A 16,237-nucleotide genomic window follows, 5' to 3' on the forward strand; every position below is an offset into this window, starting at 1 on the left:
CTGCGCTGCCTTCAATCCATCCACTCCAGCCAATCAGCGGCCAGGCTGAGCAGCGAAGAGGACGGCGGGGGCGAGCACGGGATTTTCGAGGGGTCGGGTAAGTAAAACGGGGGGGGGGGGGACTGGGGGCGCCGGCACTGTGAGATGGTTTTTTCACCTTAATGCATAGAATGCATTAAGGTGAAAAAACATTTACCTTTACAACCCCTTTAATAATATCAGCTCCCAGCTTGAAACAATGGGAAAGAAGTGAAAAATCTTCCTAGTGTAAGACCTTTCTTTTTAATAAAAAAAAAACACATTCACCAAAAAACTTACATTATCTCTGCTCTGTCCTCAGGCTCAGCCTCATGGAGTGACATTCTGCTTCCCCACAGCCTCTCCTTCATCCTCCTCCTGTGGACAAGCTGGGGAATTGCTATTGGGCCATCGGCAATAGGGACTATATGTCCCACGATGCTTTGCAGCTTCTGGAGGCTTGGCTGATGGGTTCCCTCCGTCTACCAATGAGGAAGCAGGGGAGGGAACAGAGTGGGCAGCCGGTGTTCTGGCAGATAGTGTCCTGCCATCAAGAAGCTTCGGAAAATCTCAGAAGATGAACGGCGCCTGCGCCGTGAGTGGAGGTGGTAGCCCCCCCATCCAAGCGGATATAGGGTTGTGAAAATTAGAGGGCCCCTCGCGGGCGAGCTTCGCTCGCCACGCTTCGGGCTCGCCCTCACTACGCTCGGCTCTTTTATATTCCTACTCTATGTCCACTTGGATGGTGGGGATAGAACCTGGACTCACGGCGCAGGCACCGTTCATCCTCGGCTATTTTCGGAATCTGTGTGTGCTGTGTACTGCGCATGCGCAGTACACAGCGCACACTATCCGATGGGGGACCGTATATGATAGGACACCGGATTGTGTGAGCGGAGCTGACACATGCTGCAGTGTTTGGAGGAGAGGGGAAATCCCACGCACAAACTGACAGGTCAGGTTGGCTCTCACTCCACTGTCAGTGGATTAGTGTGAGGGCGACCGACGGGAGGTGCGGGAACAGAGCGGCCTCCACTACATAAGTGAGTGCCACTTGAGCTTCTGCGTCCCTCCCTCTGCCTCAGCTTGCAGCCCCTGCCCTGATCCGACTTCCTACAGAAAAGAAAAAAAAAGAAAAAAAAATCGTGAGCGGCGGCTGCCGGCCATTATGCGTATATTGTTAGGGCAGCCTAGGGGGAAATTGCCACCCTGCCCCCCTGGCCCAGCCCGCCCCTGAGGTCCATAACCACCCTGCAGTTGTGTGCAATGCCCATGGTTGTGGCACGGTAGGTCAGCATTTTCCGGGTCAACACATACATTGAGGAGGTGGTATACCACTCCCTCACTGCCTTTCAAAACCGGCAATGACAACTACACATCTCAGCAAGCCCTTCCAGCCCTCCTTCCTCCCTCAGAGCCCCCCTAGATCCCTTTAGTTCCATGCGCCAACTCATTCCTAACCCGGGGAATGTGGATTCTCTGTCCCTTTCTCTGTCTGAAGAGTGAGACTTCACCCCCTAATACCTCACCAAAGACCCCCCAACAGCATTGTGAAAAACACGTAATAAGACAGACTAAAATGGCACATCCAATACGTAGCATATTTTGGCCACACCCACTGTTTGCCAAGGTCACCATCTCCCTTATAGGGGCCCCTGTGCATTACTTTGTCCAGGGGCCCATGATGCTATTAAGATGGCACTGACATCTCTGACCTCCTGAACTTTGCACCGCTGATCCCCGGTACTCCGCTTCCTAACCAAACCCAAAATTCAGCACAACAAAAACCACGCCCAACTTTCTTGTTCTCGCTCAGGAGGGCCCAACATCTGGTTCTGCACAGAGGCCCTATTACTTTCTATATCACTGTTACCACATATTTTACCTCGGGATAGAATGATGAAAGCTACATGGTTCAGCAAAGTGCGCTGTATCCCACACCCCACTCTCCCTACCCTCCCCTCTCCCCAGTTGGTGGCATATTCACCCTGATATGACCTTGCCCCCGCCACAGGGGCAAGGTCATATCAAGACAAGACAAAGGCATAATGAGCTAGTGTGCATCGCATACTAGCTCATTATGAAATACTTATCTTAGAACTTACCTTAGAACGAAGCTCTTGCAGTGGTCCCCGCACACAGGTGACAATCCACCACCCCCCCCCCCCCGAGTTATCTCTTGGTTTGCGGGCTCCGGCGCTGTGATTGGCCAAAGCGACGATGACGTCACACCCACGTGCATGCTGCAGGCCACGGCACAGGTCCTTTAGAAATGGCGCGATCAAGCTGTTTCTTCAGTGCGCATGCGCCAATGACGTCGGTGCAAGCGTATACGGTAAATATCTCCTAAAACGGGAAGGTTTAGGAGATATTTACATCACCTACAGGTAAGCCTTATTATAGGCTTGCCTGTAGGTACAAGTGGTGTAAGGGGCGTGGCGGGGGTTTGTACGTTTCCTATCAGGTGTCCCTCGTTCCCATCTCCTGTGTTGGAAGATAATGACTTTCCTAATTCCCATCTCTATGAAGAACGAACACTGACTGGGAGAACAAAGAAGAGACAGGATAGGGTCCAGCTAGGGCTGAACTAACTAGCACTAAGCGGGTTGGGGCAGAAGAAGAAACCCAAATCTCATAGTAAACCAGGTTGTAGTGGCCTAAAACTGCCACTAGATGTCAGCATAACAGAAAACCAATAATAACCTAACGCAGTTCAATACAACACAGAAAAAATATATAAAAATGGAGCAGAGCTTTTATAAGTATGTTTCCATCGACTTAAATGGAGGTAATATATTCATGGGGTCGCTCTCAGGAGAAAAGTATGACGCACCCGCAGTCTTTCCTAATGCACCTCTTTGAGGGGGGTTGTTGTGGGTATTAGGATGTAGTTTATCTTCTTGCATTGTGTTTTGAAGAGTGTATATGTGTGTATGTATATATATATATATATATATATATATATATATATATATATATATATATATATATATATATAATAGAGAGAGAGAGAGATATAGAGATATATGTGTAGCGGATGACATTTGGGATCAAATGTCACACACTTTGTAAATTTAGTTTTTGCCTCAGAACCTTACAGTACTGAGGGTTAATTGTGTAGGTAAGGCTTAACACCAGTCTGGCCAGGCCATGAGTGATGTTCTGCCTGGTCATGTGGGCGGTGAGGTGCACATGACAGGCGAGAACCAGGCTTGGTTGGATGTTTTGGTATTGGCCTTCTCGGAGTCAATGAGAGGGAGTTCTGTGCCCGCTGAGGAGTCTGGGAGGGGGTACTTAAACAGGTGTGGGTCACGTGTTCAGGGTTCCAGAGTTGTTCGAGTGGCCGTGTGGTCTGTTCTGGTTCCAGGACCGGGGTAGCCCCCGTGAGGGGTCCCGGTCACGGGGTGTTCGACATCCCGCAACATGTTCCTGTCAGTGGCCCCTGATAGACCTGACTGGTCTGGGGTAGGGATCCGTCTGTTCCCGAGTCTCAGAACCTGCCGGTCCGAGGCGCAGTGACTGAGGGAGCATTCAAGGTGTCCGGGTGTGCTCTCGGCTTGGAGGGGCACCACAGCTCGTGGAAGTGCCCGGGGGAGGACTCTTCGGAGGAGGGTCGGCAAGTGGCATCCTGAGAAGTGCCTGGTTACTGAGTTGGGAAGGACATTGATGAGTCCAAACTTTTCCAGTACCTCAAAGGAAGCGGGAAATGTTCCAGGTACAGTTGGAAAAAGGTTCCTATTCATCTTCAGTTATTTGTTCATGTTTGAGTTTGTGCTGACTGCCATGACCTCTGGCTAGGGATCTGTTCAGCCTTGAAGTACCCAGCTGTGAGTGGCTCCTCTCTGGGTGGAAATAGAGACTTTGTAAAACCTGCAGTTCAAGGTATCTGAGTTCTTCACTCGTGCCCTCTGTTCCTAAAGATTCTGTGTTTTGTGAAACTTCTACTGCAAAATAAAACCTTTTGAAAGGACTTTACCCGTGTCAGTGTACAAGTCATTGGGTATCAACCCTGGGAACCCCTAGACGCGGAAGAGCAGGCCAGGAGAAGGTAACCGGTAATCCCATTGATTCAAGGCCACACAGCAAAGTCGCTTATATTCTCTATAGAGGAAAAAAATAATATATAGAATATATATATATATATATATATATATATATATATATATATATAGAAAAAAGTTCGAAGGATTGCTGCACTTAAGATTTTATTTGTTCATTAATTTAAAAAATAGTTACATAGTAAAGTGATCAAAGAGGCTTCCTTTTCGGGCTCACATGCTTGCGCCCTTCCTCTGATCACAACACACCGAACACAATCACATTCATGAGAATTTAAACATTTGTCAAATAATCCCATATGGAATGAATTACGTGGTTAATTATTCATTAGTATAATTGTATCCTTCATGGACTAAACACAGATTTAGATTTATACTTGTTTGTATAACTGATTAGGAATATTTATTCCTTCTCTTTTTTTTTCCCTTTTTTTTATTTTTTTTATTTTCCTTTTCAGAATTATTTATACTCATTCTATTTTTTTTTTTGTCATACATAATAATATTATTTTTGGATCTCTAGATCATGATATTCATATACTTTATTTTGTTGACAGATTAACAATGTGATGGTTTCAGATGGAATAGTGAGATTAATGTCGGCTTAATTAACCATTTCTGTATCAGTAGCTTTGAAAAAAAATCAGCCCATGAAGGAATACAATTATACTAATTAATAAATATATATATATATATATATATATATATATATATATATATATATATATATATTAATTAACCACGTAATTGATTCCATATGTGATTATTTGAAAAATGTGTAAATTCTCATGAATGTGATGTTGGATGTGTTCTGATCAGTGGAAGGGCGTAAGCATCTGAGCCCGAAACGGAAACCTCTTTGAACACTTTATTATGTAACTATTTTAGAAATTATTGAAAAAATCAAATTTTAAGTGCAGCAATCCTTCAAACTTTTTTCTTATATGTATGGTCGGTGGGAAGACCAGATGGCTTTGCACTAAATAATAAACAGGTGCGGCTCTCCCCAACTACATTGAAAATATATATATATAATGTGTGTTATGTAATTTTATTATTATTATTATTACACTGCGGTTTCCTTCCACCCCTCTGTCCTTCAGCGAGAAGTTCCTGATTTTCTAGTCATGTGAGTTTCATTTCTTTGTAATATCAGCATTCTTTTTAGTTTCTTTCACTTCTAGTAACAGTAAGTTTTATTTGCAGATCCCACAAGGTGAGGAGGAACCCCGGAGAGTCTCATGGGGAACAGCAGCAACAAACCGTACGTATATTAGGTTCAAATATTTATGTGTGTGTATACATGAATTTCATTCAATGATATATCTCTGACATATACCGTGGTGCTGTACAGAGGACACCGAGCCTGTCAGTTATGCAGAGTGACAGGTGTGGAGAACTTGTGGATGTTCCGCAGAGGTCACAGCTCTGATGTGGGGGGGTGTTAGATTGTGTAAAGTGAGAGCTGCGGGCAGAGGGATACATTGGGGGTGCAGAGGTGAAATATGGGGGGGGGGTTGCAGAGGTTGAGAGCTGTGGCTTCAGTTGAGCTGTTGTTAAAAAGTGAAATGTTGGGGGGGGGGGGGAGATAAACTGTGAACGAGGTGGGGAGGTGATATGTTGAAAATGGGGCGCATGCTAAGGGGTAAATGGGGGGGGGGGGAGCTGTGGACCAGAGGATACCAGGAGACCAGTGGATGGGGGGGAGCTGTGGACAGGGGGGAGAGGGTGAGCTGTGATTGGGGGGGGGCGGGGGAGCTGTAGACCAGAGGAGAGAAGGTGACCTGTGGAGGGGGGGGATAGTGAGCTGTAAATGGGGGGGAGCTGTGGACAGGGGGGGAGGGTGAGCTGTGGTTGGGGGGCGGGAGAGCTGTAGACTAGAGGAGAGAAGGTGACCTGTGGAGGGGGGGGATAGTGAGCTGTAAATGGTGGGGGGGGGCTGTGGACAAGGGGTAAGAGGGTAAGCTGTGGACCAGAGAATGTGACCTGTGGGGGGGGGGGGAGAGCTGTGGACAGGGTGGAGAGGGTGAGCTGTGGACCAGAGAAGTTGAACTGTGGATGGGTGGGTGGGGGTTCTGTAGACTAGAGGAGAGAAGGTGACCTGTGGAGGGGGGGGGGGTAGTGAGCTATAAATGGTGGGGGGGGGCTGTGGACAAGGGGGAGAGGGTAAGCTGTGGACCAGAGAATGTGACCTGTGGAGGGGGCGGGAGAGAGCTGTGGACAGGGTGGGGCGGGTGAGCTGTGGACCACAGAAGTTCAAGCTGTGGATGGGTGGGCGGGGGTTCTGTAGACCAGAGGAGAGAAGGTGACCTCTGGGGAGGGGGGTAAACTGTGGATGAGAGGGGAGAAGATGATGTGTGGATTTGGGGGAAACCTGGGGGTGGAGGGGGTGAGCCTTGACCACCCTTATTATTTGGCAACACTTCTCTTTCCTGAGGAATGGAGGAATTGGATTTGGGGTTGGGGGCAGGGAGCTAAATTGGGAGTGTGGGTTCCTGCACCTATTGTTAGCTCTGACTTATACTGTAGTGCTGTACAAAGAACGCTGAGCCGGTCACATTAGTCTCTGCACCAGAGGAGCTTCTCCACCAGGTGAGGATGTTGGCCCACTCTGCTTTGCTCTCAGTTGGAGGAAACATCAAGCCTGGGCCTGTCCTGCAGGCTTCTCCCCCAGCCCCCAATAAGTGGGTGGGGGGAGATGAAGGTGGAGGCTCTTCAGAGGCAGTCCATGTGCTCAAGCTGCAATGGATCCTGGGCCTGTCCCTATGCAAGAGGAATCCTTACCAGTCCTCCAGGATAGAGTGGTGAAAAGACTTCGCCGCATTGATAAAGAGGAACAGAAACTTGCTGTCATAAAAGAGGATCTCAGGAAAAAGAAATCCCTGTACAGTAAGTCTGGAAACAGTAAGAGGGAAATCTCCAAGCTGAAGTCTCTGGAAGAGGCATTAAAAAAATAGTAGGAGATGTCGGTCACCTGTCTGAAGAAGAGCAGAGGTGTGAGAATGAGGAGAGATTCCTACAGATGAAGGAAAGTGCCTGTGCCAGTACCAGCCAGAGGGTGAATACCAGAGCAACGGCAACAGTATGGAAGGGGGGTAAGGAAGTGGCTTCACATGGTTGCCCCAGTACTACCCCTGTCTCAGGATCTGTTGCACCTGAGTCAGTATCTGCCCCCCTCCCTTCCCAGTGGCCTGGGTCATCTCAGGAGGAGGTTGAGGAAAATGGCAGATTGCTGCAGGCCATTACAGAAATGGAATCTACCTTGAGTGGCACCAACCCATCAGATGAAGATCGTGGGAATGCAAGAAAAGATGGCATGTATCCAGACAGAGAAGTTTCTGCTGGCTGTGAGGAGTCCCACATGGACATTAACAGTGCAGAGCAGGAATGTCGCATGAACATTGGAACTGCAGAGCAGGAGGGCTGAATGCTGAAACAGCTGGAGTTTTTTCTAAACAGAAGACTGCTGGTATCTGTGGTACTTTTGGGACTATGGTGAGCAGGACTGTTGTGCTGGAGGGGAGGAGGGAGGATCAAGTGGTGGGTAATTTACCAAACTGGATTTCAGAGGTTCCTATGCAGCCAGTTAATGTGTCATCTGTCCCAGTTATGAACTATAGCTGTGTTGGGACAAAGTCGTGCTGCTAGTGGTGGAAGGGAGCCAGTTGTGCAACTTTCACCTAACACACCTTCCATTAAACGCAGGAATGTGGTACAGCTCAGGCGGGAAGGAGGAGGTATTCCACCTATCAGGAGGGTGGTTGTGGATAAGATCCTAGCCATGGGTTTTAAGGCGGAGGATATTTATGCTCTCATCAGTCCCGTTGGTTCCTATGAATATGATTTATCATTTTTGCGTCCAGAGTCACTGGATCTGTTTTGGGAGCGATTTGAGCATGTATATGGGGGCCAGCCGGACTGGAAAGGGCTTGTCCCCAAAGTTGTCTCACATCAGCACTTGATTATGGATGTGACTATCCTGACTAGTAATGATTCTATATCCCCCGAGGATTTATGGGTCTGTTTGAGGAGGTTTGGTGAAACGTTGTATCCCCTAAAAAAGATTGTGGATGATAGAGTAAACTGGTTGGGTGGGTGGTCAGTGTCATTGAGGTTGAGTGTGTGTGGGAATGTGGTCCAGCATTTTCCCTCCTCTGCCTTTATTGGTAGAGATAGGATTACTGTCTTCTACCCTGGTCAACCTAAGCCGTGCCATAAATGTGGAGCCAAGGTAAATTTCTCCTTTAACTGTCTAGAACAGAAGTGCTCTTTGTGTCAGGAACTGGGGCAATTGGCATGGGACTGTAACATCATTAAATGTAACCTGATGTGATAAGGTTGGTCACCCTTATAGCCGGTGCCCTGAGACTTTGCACAATAAGCCAGAGTTAGTGAAGGAATTCTTCCATCTGGATAGAGAAGAGTCTAGGTTGGTAGAGGTTGTACCAGGGGATCCTAGTGTCTCTGTCCCATCAGAATCTGTGTCTCTGAAGCCCTCTGTGGTGTCAGTGTCCCCCCAGTCTGTGGTGTCGGTGTCCCCCCCCCCCCAGTCTGTGGTTCCCCAGTCAGTGTCAGAAAGTGTGGTTGTCAACTCTGTGTCTGCACCTATTGTTTCTCCTAGTATAGTGAAGGCAGCGGAGGGTGCTGGACCAAAATGTACGGTGGTGCCAACCCCTCCTCCTTGGTGTGGCTGGAGGTTGGCAGACACCAAGGGGTGGAGTGAGGGATGGATTGGATGATGGTGGAGGGGGAGGTGGGAAGGGAATGAGGATGGCTGGTACAGAATGCAACGTGAATGATGTGGAAGTCGGGGTGAATGATGTGGGGGGAGGGGTTAATGAGGGGGTTTGGAATCGCATCCTGGTGGCAAATAAATCTCAAAATGTTGAGGTTCGGGGTTTGTAGTCTTTTTTTTTGTCATTAAAATATGTTTCATTCTATGTTATCTTGCCAGGAAATTGTTTCCTTTACTCGCTGATGTAAGCACGCTTGTTTTTGTTTAGTTGTTTATTTTTGTGTAAATATGTTTTTATTAATGAACTGTATGTTTGTATAGTCACACACTATTATTATTATTATTATTATACAGCTCTGAGATATACGGTACCACAGAGCTGTACAGAGAACACTGAGCCTGTCACATCAATCTTTGTACCGAAGGAGCTTACACTCTAATGTCCCTCCACAGTCGCACTATTATTACACATTTATATAGCTCTTAGCCCCTGTACACACGGTCGGAGATTTCGACAACCAAATCCGTCTGATTTTGTCCGAAACTGTTGCATACACACGGTCGGACAAAGTTGTCGAAAAATCCGATCATTCAGAACGTGATGACGTAATTTCATTACGATGGGACTACGTTCAGGCTAGTAGCCAATAGCTTTGATGTAGGAATTTGATCATGAGCATGAGCATGTGTGGCACTTTGTCCGATCAAAATACTCTACACATGATCGGAGTATGTCCGATCGAACCAGTTGGTCAGAAAATATTTCCAACAAGTTGGAAAATTGGGTCCGACGGATATTCCGGTGCATACCACACACAGTCGGATTATCCGACAAACCGGTCCGATAGGACACATTCCGTCGGAATTTCCGACCGTGTGTACAAGGGCTTACAGGATCCAGAGTGTTGTACAGAGGACACTGAGCCTCCAATGTTCTTCTCAATGCTGAAGTAACTACCCGTGTTACAATCTTCCTGTTGTTTGTCTGGTTCTTCCCTTATTTGCTATACCTGATAAGTTCTTCTTTAGCGTGTTTATCATACAGTATAATGAGAAACCTGCTATGTACAAATTCCTGCCCTGTTCCCAGTTTGCAGTTATCTTCTTGTATTTTATGACATTTTATCTTGTATGAATATTCCCAACTCTCTATGGATTTCAGACTGGACATGCTCTGTCTTCTCTATTTAGAACTAATATTTGTTTTATTTCTGCCAGGAGTACCATGCCTCAGGAAGGTGCTGCTCAATTTTACAAGTTAGAAGATGATATTTTATGTTCCATTTGTCTTCAAGAGCTCTCGGATCCGGTCTCAACCACTTGTGGTCATACCTTCTGCAGAGACTGTATAACCAAATATTGGGATGACCCGGGGCTCCTCGGTTACCGCTGCCCTGAGTGCAGGAAAATCTGCCCCAAAAACCAGCTCATCCCTGCCTACAGGCTGAAGAACGTGGTGACCAAGGTCCAACTGGCCATCAAGGAAGAGCAGAGCAGAGAGGTGAGAGAGTGGAAAATTCTACTATATATAGGGTGTATACCAGAAAGGAAATGTTCCTAACAGGACAAGAGGTGTAAATTCAAACGCGATCCTTCTTGATTGAAGGATCAAGCGGCGTATGTATTTCAAATCCCATAACGACTGTAATCTTACCCTCACACACACACTCTAATGTATTTGGAAGAAGTAATGATAGGGCTTTATTAACAAACCTAAATGAAGCTTTCTACCTCCTTCCAAGTCCTCTATAGTGAATCAATCAGTGGGCTGATCAGGTGCAAACATCCATTGGTACACCAAAAAACAGGTGGCACAGTGTAAAGTCCAGTGCCTATATAACTTTATTAGTCCATGACAAGAAACACAACACAATACCTCTTCTTACACTTTTCACACAACTAGACCTAATCACGAAGAATTTATTGTTACAAATAGGTCCAATTGGGTGAAATGCACCAGAGGAGGAGGTCCCAGGTGGGGCTTCATGTTGCTTGTTCTAAACTAAGGGTCTCCAACCTTTTAAACAAAGGGCCAGTTTACTGTTCTTCAGGCTTTAGGAGGTCCAGGCTCTGGCCAGTGGGAGTAGAAAATATCCCACCGTCAGTGGGAAGAATAGTGCCCCACCAATGGTATCAGTATGAGGTATAGTGCCCCAGAAGTGGTATCAGTGGGAGAAATAGTGTCCCATCAGTGGTCTCAGTGGGAGGAATAGTGCCCCATCATTGGTCCCAGTTAGAGGAATAGTGCCCCATCATTGGTCTCAGTTAGAGGAATAGTGCCACATCATTAGTCTCAGTATTTTATAGAGAAAATTACAATTGTTTGGTATACCGTGCCTTAACAAACTATACATTATCCAATTAGGATTACCTCTACTTTTAAGACTTGACTTAAACGGTGCCTTACTGTGACTCACTGGAGGATCTGGACTTGCCACCTGAGCAGAAAGGAACAGCCCTATATTACTAGTGACTTTTTTTTTATCTTATTAGATTCCACCTTCAGCCCTTCAACTGGTGTATACAGACAATGATGAAAGATTGCAACTGGATGAGTCGGTGATACAGAGATGCTTCTTGGACACAGAGGTGTCAGAATACCCCCTGTGCCTTATCTGTGTGATTGGAGAGAAGCGGAGAGGAAAGTCCATCCTACTGAATTTTATCCTTAGAGCCCTTGACTGTCTGGTGAGTAAAGACATCCATATCATATCCTGAGTAAGGATGAGCCAAACACCCCTGGTTCGGTTCGCACCAGAACTTGCGAACAGACAAAAAATTAGTTCGAACACTGTTAAAGTCCATGGGACACAAACATGAAAAATCAAAAGTGCTAATTTTAAGGAAAAAAAGTCATTTAAAACAGCTTGCGGCTATAATGAACTGTTGGGTCTTGGCAATATAGATAAAACTCATTGAAAAAAACTTCATTGGGTCCCCTCCCCCCCAGTCCATTACCAGATCCTTTTGTCTGGTATGAATATTAAGGGGAACCCCAAACCAAAATTTTAAAAAATTCCACGGGGTCCCCCCAAAATCCTTAACCAGGCTCTTCAGGTCTGGTATGGACCCTGCGCCAAATTTAAAAAAAAAATGGTGTAGGGTTCCCCGAAAAAATCCACACCAGACCCTTATCCAAGCACGCTACCTGGCAGGCCACAGGAAAAGAGGGGGGGCGAGAGTGCGCCCCCCCCGAACCATACCAGAGTCCACATGCCCTCAACATGGGGGGATGGGTGCTTTGGGGCAGGGGGAGCTCTGCACCCCCCACCTCAAAGTACCTTGCCCCCCATGTTGATTACTTTTTTTTCCTTTAGAAATGTCATTTTGTTCAGGGACTGTTCTAAAGGAATATTTCACTTTTATTCTTTCACTTTAAGCATTATTAAAATCACTGCTCCCGAAAAAACTGCCATTTTTAAAAACTTTTTTCTGCATTGATATATGTCCCCTGGGGCAGGACCCGGGTCCCCGAACACTTTTTATGACAATAACTTACATATTAGCCTTTAAAATTAGCACTTTTGATTATTCATGTTAATCTCCATAGACTTTTAAGCGGTGTCCCGCGGCTTTCGAATTTGCCGCGAACACCCCATAAAATTTGTTTTGTGATGTACAGGCGAACACCCAATGTTCAAGTTGAACTTATGTTCGACCCAAACATCGAGCTCATCCCTAATCCTGAGAGCCCTTCACTGTCTGGTACTAAATGTCATCCATACCATTGCCTGAGAGGCCTTTAATACCTGGTGGGTAAAGTGATGCATAACATATCTTGGGATCCTATCACTGCCTGGTGAGTAAAGCTATCCATATCATATCCTGAGAGCTCCTCGTTGCCTTGTTGGTAAACCCATCCATCTCATATCCTGAGAGCCTATCACTGCCTGGTGAGTAAACCCGTCCATATCATATCCTGAGAGCCCTTCACTGCCTGTTGGCTAAACTCATCCATATAATAACCCAAGAGCCCATCACTGCTGAGTGAGTACACCTGTCCATATTATATCCTGATGGCCCTACACTGCCTGGTGCGTAAACCAATCCATATCATATCCTGAGAGCTCCTCATTGGCTTGTTGGTAAACCCGTCCATATCATATTCTGAGAGCCCTTCACTGCTTGGTGATTAAACCCATCCATATCATATCCTGAGAGCCCTTTACTGCCTGTTGGCTAAACCCATCCATATAATAACCCAAGAGCCCATCACTGCTGGGTGAGTACACCTGTCCATATTATATACTGATAGCCCTACACTGCCTGGTGAGTAAACCCATCCATGTGATATCCTGAGATCCCTTCACTGCCTGATACTAAAAGCCATCCATACCAATACCTGAGAGGCCTTTAATAACTGGTGGGTATTTTAGCATTTTCTACTCCCAGTACTTTCAGTCCTTCCTTAACTACAACCCCACTGCTCAATATTTTTATTGTTTGGTCTACTTGGTTCCATAGCATTAGGCAATCTTCTGAGCTACTCAAATTGGGGCTTCCATCACTTTAATGTAAATCTTGTCTGCTACTTGACAGTGTGGTAGATAAGTTTTTCATGCAGAATAATTTCAACCCTAAATACACACAAAAAATACATTGTATGTTCTACCTGCCAAAGAATTTGTCTTTGTTCATCCAGCTCAGAGATACTCAACTCTGCCCCATATTGGCAAAGGAGTAGAACTTTTTTTTTTTTTGCCTCCGTTAAAGTGGACCTTGCAGTAAAAAAAAAGACAATCACTCATCTCTCCTTCCTGAGCCCTACTTTTAACACCATAACACCAATTTTTAACTCCCAGTGGCCCTTTAAGTTGGCTTTACTGCCCAAACAACGCAGCTTCTTTATAATGAGATTGATGCTTTACTATGTGTCTTTCATATCTGCCTAGAGTTCAGCTTTAACCTATACCTGAAGCTGGTTTATAGGGCTTTTTATGTTGTTTTTTTTTAAATCTTTATCTTTTTTTTACTGGTTGAGTGTATTGAACTCATGATGAATTTTTCCTTTTGTAGGAGAGACAGCAGCCGGTCAGTCTGGGGCACGACGAGGAGCCCCTCACAGGGTTTGAATGGAGAAATGGTATTGACAGTGTAACGAAGGGGATCTGGATTTGGAGCAAACCCTTCATCCTGGAGAGGAATGAGGAGAAGGTTTGATGGAGACATTTTCTGTTACAATATAAAGACTGATATCTTATTTTGTACAATGATAGACAAATATTAGGGGATTACACTTCATTATAGCTTATCCCTTCCTTCAGCCAAGCTAGAGTTGAGCAAATAGACCTACTAATAGGGCTCCAATTCTCAAACAGCAAAGAACATGATGGGCAAGAGCACCTTCCTCTGTCTCCCTGCTCAGGAATGAGATTGGGTAGACAAGAGCACCTTCCTCTGTCTCCCTGCTCAGGAATGAGATTGGGTAGACACACACACACCTATAACACAGTGAAACTCCACCATCTTTGATCACTCACATTCTCCCAACCTGAGGCCCTCCTCCAAAAAAACAAGGAATGTCCACACGTTCAGATTTTCAATGATTTTTTTTACTGTAGAAATAACATAATGTACAGCACTTGGCCAACAACCCTTCACTTCTGCCTCTTTAGTCATGACATTATTAACTCTGCACAGTGCAAGTCCAACATTAACATAGGATGGCCACTCAACTCTTCCAATGTCCTCACCGTAGGGTCCCCTGGCTCTCCAACGGCGCCTGTACCGGGCCTACCCCAAAGGGTTCACTTCTTGAGGCTACAATCTAACATGGCAGTATACCAGGGGTAGCCATTCCAATTACCCTCTGCCTCAAATTCTTCTGGCTCTAGATTATAAGCAAGTAAACTAGCCCTACCCACCACATCTACCCAGGGGAAGGGTTTCCCTAAAAGTGGTACTAGCCCCTACTTACAGGCCACAGCATCTCTGTGACTAAATTTTACAAATGGATTATCTCAGGATCACTGGCAATCCACCTGTTGCTCTTATCTGTCAGTAGATGTATTGCTTACCTGTAATGGTGTAAATGTCACCCCCCCCCATCTGAAAAAGTAACACAAACATAAGCCAGTGCCAAGAAAACACAGGACTGGTATGTCTATAGGCAGTGTTGGTGGGGCCCACATGTGTTCCAGCACAGAGTCCGTACCTGTAATGTAGGAGCATCATGGACCAAAAGGTTCACGTCCTTCTGATATTGGTGCTGGGTTGTGGAGTAGAGGTTGGCTTTTTTTTTTTTTCCTTGGCTTAGTAAATTTGTTGTAAGGGTCAAGCTATTTGTACTTGCAGCCTTGCCAATTTTGGATTTAACAGGCAAGATGCAGAGTAACCAGCATGAAAAAATACCCAAAAAATTTGTAACATTCAACTGGACTTATTTTGCAATGTTTTGAGTTTGGTATGGAGTGTCATGAACATGCTCCATCGTGATCAGCAAATCTACAACTTCTGCTCACGATTGAAGGTTTTTGTGTTGAGATCCTTTAGACATGGCAGATGTACCAAGGAGGACTGATCACTTGGCCAGAAACTGAGGCTTTTAGGCTCCAGTCCTGAACAGTGGCCGTGAAGGCACATTCCCAACTGAAACCTTTTTATGTATTAAATCATTCACTTGAAGATGTGGTGGAGATCACAACATCACCGTGCCACCTCTCCAATTCAACCAGAAAACACTTTGCATTTATTGAGAAAATGTAAAGTATTCTCTGAATGGCGCCTATGCTCAGTGGTTGACCTCCTGTGTTCAGTAATCAGCAGAGCAGCCACATGGCACTGGACCTGGAAGATAGACTTTAGTAGCCAATCCAGAGGGATTGGCTTTGTATGGTATATACATAGTTACATTGAACCAGACCAATATATGCAAAAAATATCCACACCTGAAATTCATCTTTAAGGGCCAGTTCACATCACAATTTCTGTGTTCCACATTCATTTCTGCATGTGTGTTTTTTTGATGCATCTCGTTTTTTTTTTTTTTTTGTGCATTTTACTCTATTTTTGTTTCTTCCCCTCATTAGGACACGTGCATTTTTGATGCATTTTGGTGAGTTTTTGATGCATTTTGCCGAAATAAAATGCAACCTGTTCTATTTTTGCTGACTGTCCTGGAAAGCACTGCACTGGTGTGAACTAGGTCCATTTGAATCTATGTTAAACACTGCGCTTGCATTTTTTGATGCAAAGTAAAGACGCACCGGACTGCATTTGGCGAGAACCAGTTTTAATAATTTGCACATGCACATCATTACTTACAAGAGACATTTATGTCTGTTATCCTAGAACATCTTTTCAGCTTGACCGATCTCCAAACTCCCAGTTAACTTACTTAAAGAGCAAGAGAATAGGAAAACACATATACGAGAGTTCACAAGGCTGCACAACCCAAGAGTATACAAAACATGGAAACATTTTCCCA

General features: G+C 45.4%; 1 protein-coding gene across 1 annotated transcript in view; it reads left to right on the forward strand.

Moving 5' to 3' along the window:
* Nucleotides 1-5,215: 5,215 nt before the first annotated feature.
* Nucleotides 5,216-16,237, forward strand: part of LOC143923409 (RING finger protein 112-like) — a 35,574-nt gene continuing 24,552 nt past the window's right edge. The window contains exons 1-4 of the mRNA XM_077447066.1: nt 5,216-5,340; nt 10,030-10,312; nt 11,305-11,499; nt 13,828-13,965. Coding sequence (XP_077303192.1) covers nt 5,318-5,340; nt 10,030-10,312; nt 11,305-11,499; nt 13,828-13,965 — 639 coding nt within the window. The 5' untranslated portion in view covers nt 5,216-5,317. The remainder of the gene's footprint in view (nt 5,341-10,029; nt 10,313-11,304; nt 11,500-13,827; nt 13,966-16,237) is intronic.

Source organism: Lithobates pipiens, unplaced genomic scaffold (genome assembly GCF_037356315.1).
Source record: "Lithobates pipiens isolate NorthernLeopardFrog02 unplaced genomic scaffold, aLitPip1_a1.2 Scaffold_22, whole genome shotgun sequence".
Taxonomy (NCBI): domain Eukaryota; kingdom Metazoa; phylum Chordata; class Amphibia; order Anura; family Ranidae; genus Lithobates; species Lithobates pipiens.